Consider the following 9,696-nt stretch of genomic DNA (forward strand, 5'->3'; position numbering starts at 1 on the left):
ACTATTCCTTAAATTATATAATAAATTTTGATTAATTTTTGTAATGATGATGAAATTTATATGAATTACGTTATGTATTAAAATTTATATAAATTACATTATGTATTGAAATTTGTTTAAATTACATTATGTATTGTTTCAGACGAAACGACTGATTCTGATACTGAAGAGGAGGCTAAAAAGGACACTAGTCCTCGTCAACACGTTTCTGATTCTGGATCTGAAACAGAGGTGAAAAGCTCTTGTTGCTGTTTGTAAATTGTTCAAGAAAGCAGATATCTAACAAACATTAAGCAGGTGGTCAGGTCTTTCCATAGGTTAAATTCAAACACTTTTATATCGACTCGAGGTATTTATATTAAATAAAGCATCAATCAAAAACAATGTGATTTTTTAAACTAACTTGTAACATTAAAGAGGTACTTTTTTGTTTTCTTAAAAAAATGCTATTATTAACACTGTGCAAAACCATACCACTTGCTAACAAAATATATTATTTTTAACTTTTTTTGCTGTCAATGTTTTGTTTTTTTCTGCTTAGATTTTTTTTTTTTTTAATAATTCAAAAATTAATTATTTTACACCATTGCAAGATGAAAATGTATTATTTTCAATAATATTTTTTTTTTGTTTTACTGTTTGTTAATTTCTACATTATTATTCATATTCAATCATTATGTATATTTTTACAATTTTACGTTTAGAATGAACACTAACAAATTTTAAATGATAAGGTTTATGGAAAATGTACTAGATAACTAATGCTTAATGAACCCATTTTTACATTTGCAGATAATTTTGCTATATTTATTAAAATTGAAAATTAGTTTTTTAAATAATAATGAATTCACATTTCTAATCCCTTAGGCCTATCACATTCATTGTTTTATTGGTGTGATTTAATGATGATCATATTACAGATTTTTTCATTTTTAAAAATGATTTTATTATCTTATCCTCTGAATTATTTTTGTTTTACAATGGTGATAAAATAAGAATTTAAATTTTTTTTTTATTATTTTTAAATATTTTTATAAGAAGTGTGAGTGTGATATCTGTTTTGATAAAATTTTTATTTGCTTATTAAACCTTATGTATTTTAGCATTGCATTCAAACTAGTCATCCAAGTCTTCTCTCCTGCATGGTTATCTCTGTATTTACTTACTTATCAATTTGCTATCTGCAAAAAGTGAAAAAAAAAATGGGTTTAATTCTTTCAGGTATCTTAAAATATTTTAAACTTATCTTAAAGCTGTAGAATTTTACTTATCATCATTTAAGGCTGTAAAATTTCACTCTCATCTTTGTGAAAATGTATATATTTACTTCTCGTAAGTTTATTAATTAGCATTAATAGTTTTGGCTTTGCAAAATACTTATATGTATAAAATTTATTGCTCTTGTTAGTTTAAACTGTGGAGCATACATGAATAATCCAGAAACCCTAGTATTGATACAAAGTGAAGTATCTGATTCCTTTGAAGTTTGCCAGAATCTTGAAGATGATCTCATGTTGTTCATGTTAGTTTTAGCCACTGTAACAGAAAGTGAGAATAATATTAAAACAGAATACAGCGAAACTTAATGAATGAAGCTTTGATAAGATACAAATTGAAAACCTACTGACAAATAAATAAAGATGAAATATAATGTATGATAGTAAGTTGGAAGAAACACCCTATCGAGCAGATGAGCTTTGGTTAATAGTACTAATGTTCTATCCACAGTTCTTATGATTATGAATAGTCAACTGATTGCATTGGTTGGCTTTTTTTCTTATTTTTTCTATTTTAGTTCAAAATAAAATTTATCACTATCAAATTTGATGGATTATTTAAATTGTGGTTTGAACATTCTCTAGAAAAATTGTTGTCTTCCATTACTAGATGTTAAATAATAATTGTATATTTCTCTTTATCATCTAGTTAAAAAAGTTCTGAATTCCTTAAGACATCTTGGACGAATGCATGCTAGGTTATAAAATTTTGCTTCTCTTATTGGCAATTCTGAGAACTCATTACTTAATTATTAATTTAATTCATTATTGAAGAAAAAGTTTTCAAAAATATTTCTTATTCATTGACAGATTAGTGTTTTATAATTTTGTAGTTGAATAAAAGAGTACTTGTTAAAAGGAAAATTTTGCCTTATATTTTTCAACTTATACATATCAATTCATTAGATTTTTGTGGCTATAAATAATAGTTTTATGTTACAGAATTTTATTTGTTTTATTCTAATTTAATGAAGAGATTTTCGATCATTTAAAATCTATCTCTTAATTTATATCTGCACCCTATTTAAAATTCAAAAAAGGTAAGCTCTAATTCTCCTTCTATATAACAGATGATAGCTATAGACCAAACTATTCCCCATTGTCCATCTTTATAGTGTAAATGAAAAAACTAAGTTTTGGTAGTTGAAGTACAAATTATCCCAAGAACTCTTGTTCATTGTTAACGCTTGGTCAAATAAGAATTCTTAGAAAGTAGGGTGTTAGTATCTTTCCCCACCCTCCTTATAGTTCTGACATTGCATCTTTTCTGGTCAACGGCTGAAATAAACTTTTGGCAGCTAGTTGATCAACAATGATAGCCTGTGTTTTGAAGAATTTTGGTAATGTGTAGATTACATATTAATCTATCTATTGATATTTATCCTAAAATTTAAATAAAACTTATTTTGTTTTTGACTTATTAAGACTTTTGTAATTGACTTACTATATTAAATTTCCTGTTAAAATGTTTTCATTTGAAATAAAAATCAATATTTTTTTTTTATTTAGGTGCCTTCAGAAGATGAATATAGCAGTAGTAGTTCCGAAGATGAAAATTCAGCTACAGAAATATCTACAGATTCTGAATTTGAACACGATGGCACAACTCATCCTATTCCTGATATTGTGATTAGTGAAACTGTTCAGGTGAATATAAATATAATTTAATCCAGTAAATTTAGAAAATATTAAGTTTTACCCCTTGACCTCACATGCAGTTTAATATCTATCCCCTATTCAAAATTATTTGTGCTTTTCGTTTTGTATTAAATTTTCACATTCTTTTCTTCAAAGATATGAATAATTTTTTTATTTAAACTGGTTGTTAAATTTAAAATGTTTGGTTCTAGGTTCGCAAAGGCTTAATTGAAGCACCTAGACAAGTGCAACTCATTTCAAGGCAGGTCAATGGAAAAATTACACCTCACAGTGGGGATTTGAAGCTGGAACTGAAAAGAATTGACGAACCTAAAACTGCAACTCCTAATAATAACATAAACAACAATGACAGACCTAGACCCTTTATCAATCCTAATCGAGGTGACTATTTCCTCAACCGAACTCAGTCGACTGAAGGCATAGCATCAAAGATCTCTCTTGAACTGAAAAAGAAATATCTTCTTGGTCCATCTGGTATGCCTGGAAACATAAGAAAGTCGGGATCAGCCATAACTTTAGATACAAAATTCAAATCCTTAATCGATCAAATATCAGAACAGCAGAAATTATTGAATCCGGCTCCAGTCCCAAGTCCTACAATGCAGGCTTTTCTTCAAGGAGCTGATAAGTTAAAAACTTCTCCTGTCTTGTTAGAAAAGAAAATTTTACCATTAAAAGATTTCAAGCATATATGTAGTCTTGGAAACAAAGAAGATAAAAAGGACGAAGAGAAAGAAGTTAAAGAAGAAAAGAAAGAAGAAGAAGAGGTGCGGTCAAGAAGTCCAGTTCATGAAACAAGTATTGTTGTGCCAGAATTCCCAAGAACTGAGCAAAAGGAGATAGAAAGTGATTCGTTATCATCAGAAATGAGTTCTTCTGAGGAAGAAGAATCAGCTGAGAGTGAAGGAGAAGGAAATCTTGTATCGCCTCCAAAACTGGAAATTCATAATTCTCGCGGGGAGTTGATGGAAGAAGAAGTACAATTGGATTCACTTAATATTCCTGATGTCTGCCAGGCAGAACCAAAGAGACCAGAACTTAGAGATAAACTTGATCTTGTTCCTTCAAGTGAGACTGGGTTTGCCAAAGTTATTACAGTGCCTTCAAATGAAACTAATGGTCAGGTCCTAAAACAAGTGTCTACTCCAGCAGAATTATTTGTTACAAAAGAAGAAGTGAATAGTGATGCAAGCAGCCCTCCTTCACCTTCCCTGAAGGATGATGTTACTTTAGGGTTGACAGAAACTGAGCTGTCTGATTGGGCTAGGGATGAGGATGGTGTTGTTTCAGAGACATTTGATGATCTTGAATATAATATTAACCCACAAACTATTTCTTACAAAAAGCATCTGGCACCAAGAAGCAGGAGAAATGCCCGTGGCACAGCCCCAAAAATTGCACGAACTGAAGAATTTGATGATGAATTTACACATGTATGTGGTAAAAACAAGCCTACCAACCTCCATAATGTTGAAAATTTAGAATTTATGGATACTGCTGATGAAAGTAGTGATGAAGACTCAGGAGCTATAAATAAGATATTAAATCGTGGATACATACAGCTTGTAAATCCAGAAGATGATGATTTACCAACTCCTGTTGTTGAAGCTGTTAATTACTGTTTAGATACTATGACTGAAAGTAAAGAAGATCTCGATTCAAGAATAGGAGAATCTACTGACACTACAGCGACCTCTGAGCCAACTACAATTAAGGATAGCCCCATCGAACCACCAGCTCAAATAGTAAAGAGTGATAGCCAAGACAAAATTAATCAGGAATATGAAATATATGTTCAAAAAATGCAGGGTAAAATTTCTCCTTTTGGAAATGTCAGAAATTCTATTGATGTTAGGAAGTCAAGAAAAATAAACAAAAGATCTCCTCCTGATAGTTTAGAATCAGTAGGTGCTGTTGAGGCTCCTGCAATCACAACAATCGAAGAAGTAATTCCCAAACAGATATCTATTCCAATTAAGAAAGATGATGTCAAAGAGGAACCTCCTCCATCACCACAGCCTCAGCCATTAACACCTAAGTTAGGTCTGAATTCTCCCACAACTCATAGAAAGCTGGAACAATTGAATCAAGAGAGAGCTAAACAGAAAGATCTTATTCATGAAATGGTTATGAATAGGTTGATAGCTCAAGGAAAATCACCTACTGAGAGAAAGCAGAGGAGGTCTATTCGAACTGTTCTTAGATCTGGTGATACGCCACCAGCTCCAGTTCCGAAAGAGAGACCAAAATCTGAAATGTTTGTTACACCAGCTGCTCCACCTCCAATCAGAGAGCGAGCCTATACTGTTACCACTGCCAGGCGCTTAGCAGCTAAAACTGGTGTCGTTGCCTCATCATTGCCTGATATACACAAGGCTTGTAGTACTCCAGGTCTGCCTAGTGAACTTACTGTACCAAATCTTAGAGGCATGAGGGAACAAGCTAGGGCCAAGTTTAAAATGATGAGTGATGAAGAGCTCGGCCTAAGTCCAGAAGATAAAATTAAAAAGTTCAAACTAAAAATTCAAAAACATCTTCATGAAGCTAAACTTCCTTCTCCAACTCAAGTTAGTACTATTTAATTTCTTATTTATTTAAAAAGTAAGATTTAGAAAGAATTAAATAATATTTAATGTTATTTATGCTTAGTTGTATATATTGTGTTATTTATGATTAAGTAAGTTACAAAGGTTTTTAAGACTACATAGCCAAAACAATATTATATTCTATATTTTATTTTACTGATTCCTAAAGAAAGAAAGAAAAGTTCTTCCTTTTTTTTTCCTTTCTTGGTGAGAGGTCCGTATCGATGTACGACATGTCACAATCTCTCGAAAAAGAGATTAAGCCCTCCCTCTCCCCTGGGGTAGCCTTACTCATCCCAGCTTGAAAACAGACTCTTAAAAAGAGTAGTTTTGGTTGATGTATAACATGTCACAATATCTTGAAAAAGATCTTAACACAAAAAATACTAGAAGTAACGCCACTAGCCCCAAAAGTATAGTTTTCTTAATCTTCAATTTTATTTTATGCCTATAAAATCTAATTTAAAAAAAAAATAAGAAGTTATGTTGTATTTTACTATTACTATGTATATGGATTAATTTTATTATTATTCTTCATTTATTCTATTTTTTTAGATAGATAATTACTTTCTTAATTGATAAGTATTACAATCTTCCACAAACTTAGGCAATAAGTAATAGTGGTAATTTATTCATTTTACAGGATATTTTTAAACTGCTTTTCATGATCATTACAATTGAGACTATTACTTTCTGAACATTTATCATTATAATTACTTTACTTTTCTAAAAGTTATAGTTTTGTTGATGTTAACCTTTACTCCTTAACAAAATAACATTATTTCATGTTATTTTAATTGATTAATTTTAATTTAATATCGCCTCTGACAATTCACTTCATTTTTTAGTGTGAAAAAAGTGAAATAAACAAGAAGAGTAAAGAAGAAAGGAAAAGAAGTATTATTCAAGCTGTATCTGATTTTTTCCTGAAAAAATCACCTACTCCGCCAAAAACTCCATCTAGTCATTCACCCACCAAATCTGTTCCAAGTGTTTCTTCAAAGAAAGTAAGTTGCTTCAAGTGACTTTAAAATCTATAAAATTAAATTAATAAAACTGTATGATTATTTATAAAGATGTGAATATTGTAAGTCAAATGATTAAAATTTATGATAAGGTTTAATTATTTTTTATTCCTTGTGTTATGAAAAGTTTTTATGTAATGTTTTGTGATGTGCTTAAGTTTCTATCTAACACAAAAAATTTACACTTTTTGGTAAAATCTACAGTACAGTTCTGAGAGCTTATTTTCTTCAACTTAAGTTGTATAATGATTTTAAAACATCATTGGAAAGAGGTGTTTTATGTTATCTAGGACATTGAAGATAGGAAGGAAAGAATGATAAATAAAAACACTATTTTTAAACCACCGAACCTGCTGCACCTCTATCAGATTGAAACTTCATTGCTAAACCTGCCTATGTAAATAGAAAATAATCAACCGAGATGGTTCAAACTACTCTTAGAAGGACTTCTTAAAACCTTCTTTTACTCTTCCAAAGTTAAATTATTCTGAATTGTTTCCATATATTCTAAAATTGTTTTAGTTGTTCATCGTTCAATGATATTGGTGCAAAAGATAAATTAATGAATACTAGTGGCTTTCCATTTTAGAATTTGAAACATAGTACCAACTTGCTTTCTATACATTATAAATTTGCTTTAAATCCGGATATGGCACACTAAATTTTCTCCTAACAGAATATTCTTAGTTTGCTTTTTCGGGATGGTTTATCAAACGTTTCCTAAATCTACTGAACCCTATAATAAGCCAACATTAGTCTAATAATATATCTGGAGATCGGTAAGTAGTGTTGACCATCCTCTGTCAAAGCAATATTAGTTCCTCTAAAAGGTGTAAAAAACAATTGAATATTCATAAAAATGTTTAAAAATAATTTTTGATAATGCCCTATCTGTGTTTGTGTTTATTTCAATTTCTAGCATTAACACTCTTTTTTTATCAAGCATTTTATATTTTTTTACTAATTATTTTCTTCTTAATGATCTTCTTGTCCAATAGTTAACTAGTATCATCAGCTCATTAGTACAAGAGCCCAAGAGGAGAAAAAGGCAGTTATTTCACCCTAATTTTTTATTACTTTAATGAATACTATATTTAATTACTAGTCTAAATTGACAAGTCTGCCAAGTATAGGCAGGGGAAATACAAAATAGTGGCTGTTTCAAAACATTAAAAAATAATTAATTTTTCTTTCAGAGCTCCATATATTTTAAATTATCTAACACTAAAAAACTTAATAGAACAGCATTTAAAGAAGAGTAAATTTGTCAAAATATGAGTTATAGATTATAACTTTATATACTACTTTATAGTACATTTAATTAGTTTTAAATTCGAGTGCTTGCGGACATATGTACGTCGAACGGTTCCTGAGGTATATTTCAGCTAGAAATTGACATTTTGTGAATTAATTTTGTCAAATATGAAAACTACTATTCCTACAAAGATAAATGTAATACACTCACTACTTTATAGTACATTAAATTTGCTTTAATCTGAGTGTTGATAGTCATTTGTATGTTGAGTGGTTTTTGAGATATAGATTTCTCAAAATAAATTCAACAACTAATGATTATTCAGTGCATCTTTTATGAAATGTTGATTTTTAAAAAGCTATATCTTCAGAACTATTGAACATATAGCTCTATTAGGGTTCATATTTTGGCAAATTTACTCTTCTTTAAACGATGTTCTATTAGGTGTTTTAGTATTGATAATTTTAAAGATATGGAGCTCCAAAAGAAAAAAATTTTTTTTAACGTTTTGAAACAGCCGCCATTATGTATTCCCCCTACCTATACTTGGCAGACTCATCAATTTTGTCCAGTGATTATGCATATTTTTCATTAAAGTAATAAAACATTGGGATTAAATAACTGCCTTTTTTCTTCTCCTGAGCTCAAGGGCCAAGCCTGTGGTTCCCAGTCGGTATTTCACTGAATACTATGCTCTTACCATCCACTTCCAGGGTTTCTGCGAAATAGTTAAGAAATGGGTCATTCCACTTCATCTTAAACTTTATTATCTCAGATTTTGTGTACATTATAGCCTTTCTTATTTTTTACTAAAAAAATTGGTTCCGCCATTTTCCTACAATTACCATAGGGTTCCAACGCTAAATAAAGGAGCCACTGGACTAAGCACTGTAAAGTAATTTAGGTATTGAGCGAATTATTGGCAGATCTGTCCATTTAATTATATTGCTTCCAACAGACATTAAATTGGAAGATTGCAGTTTACAAATTAATTTCTGTAAACCTTTCTGTATTAATTTTTTGCTAATATATTTTGTTAAGTTATAATTCAATTTGGCATTTTTAAAAATATTTTGTATAAGTAAAATTGCTGAAATATTTTTGTACTTTAACCAGAATTTTAATTAATTAATACATTCAACAAAGCTTTAAAATTTTCAATGGTTAAATGTTTTGATAGTTCAGATTTATGTAATGGTTATTTATTTTCTATCGTTGTGAGTGAGGTCTGTCTCAACTGTGCAATAGGGAGAATAGTGTAACACCTATTTTTCTAATTCCCATAGTCATTCCATAACTGCTGTGTACCAATTCTCTCTACTGTATATATCTAGTGGATAAGGCTTTTAGGCCAGAATTCAATGAAATATCCTTACTATCCTCAAACAACATTTATTTTTAATTAATAAAATTTCTTTTATATTTTGGATAAAATAATCTGTTCAGTTTATATAATTCAATAAATTTGACCTCTAATTATGTTCACTTTAATTTATTTAATTTTTTTTTTAATTCTGATACAATCTTGTTTCAATTTTAGGCTTGATTTCGGCCCAAATGTTTGGATTAAAATGTTGGCTTATATAAAAAATAACTGTTGTTAATATTTTCTCCACCATAATGAAAACATTATATCAATATCTTTCATCAATATTTAGCTGTTATACTTTTTGAAATTGATATTAATTAGTTAATAGTTTTTTTTTTTTTTTTTTTTAAACCGGCCAAGAAGCACCGCGGCCTCAGAGGGCCTATTGTACGCCGTCCCTCCTCTGCTCAAAACAGGCCAATTGCCTTTGCAAATCTGGATACTGTATAGGGATCCACAGTTTCGCAAAGTTTGGGATCCAAGATACAATCCTTACCAAAGATGAGGAATCGCGTTCTTGCCACTG

The 9,696-nt window shown here is 29.9% G+C and overlaps 1 protein-coding gene and 1 long non-coding RNA gene across 4 annotated transcripts in view; one reads left to right on the plus strand and one right to left on the minus strand.

Moving 5' to 3' along the window:
* The window catches only part of Mical (Molecule interacting with CasL), a 56,031-nt gene that overhangs the window by 28,476 nt on the left and 17,859 nt on the right, over positions 1–9,696 (plus strand). Inside the window, exons 23-26 of the mRNA XM_014434307.2 lie at positions 143–231; positions 2,787–2,924; positions 3,128–5,503; positions 6,370–6,528. Of these exons, the coding sequence (XP_014289793.1) occupies positions 143–231; positions 2,787–2,924; positions 3,128–5,503; positions 6,370–6,528 (2,762 nt within the window). The remainder of the gene's footprint in view (positions 1–142; positions 232–2,786; positions 2,925–3,127; positions 5,504–6,369; positions 6,529–9,696) is intronic.
* The window catches only part of LOC106689370 (uncharacterized), a 33,460-nt gene that overhangs the window by 948 nt on the left and 22,816 nt on the right, over positions 1–9,696 (minus strand). The window contains exons 3-5 of one of the 3 annotated variants that reach the window (XR_010844473.1): positions 1,268–1,536; positions 1,090–1,181; positions 126–220 (exon numbers count right to left, since the gene is read on the minus strand). This is a non-coding gene — a long non-coding RNA (uncharacterized lncRNA). Of the gene's footprint in view, positions 1–97; positions 221–1,089; positions 1,182–1,267; positions 1,537–9,696 lie in introns of those variants that run through there. The other 2 variants (XR_010844474.1, XR_001344420.2) reach the window with 2 other exon arrangements.

Source organism: Halyomorpha halys, unplaced genomic scaffold, assembly GCF_000696795.3.
Source record: "Halyomorpha halys isolate HHAL.00 unplaced genomic scaffold, Hhal_1.1 Scaffold1345.1, whole genome shotgun sequence".
In the NCBI taxonomy this organism is placed as follows: Eukaryota; Metazoa; Arthropoda; class Insecta; order Hemiptera; family Pentatomidae; genus Halyomorpha; species Halyomorpha halys.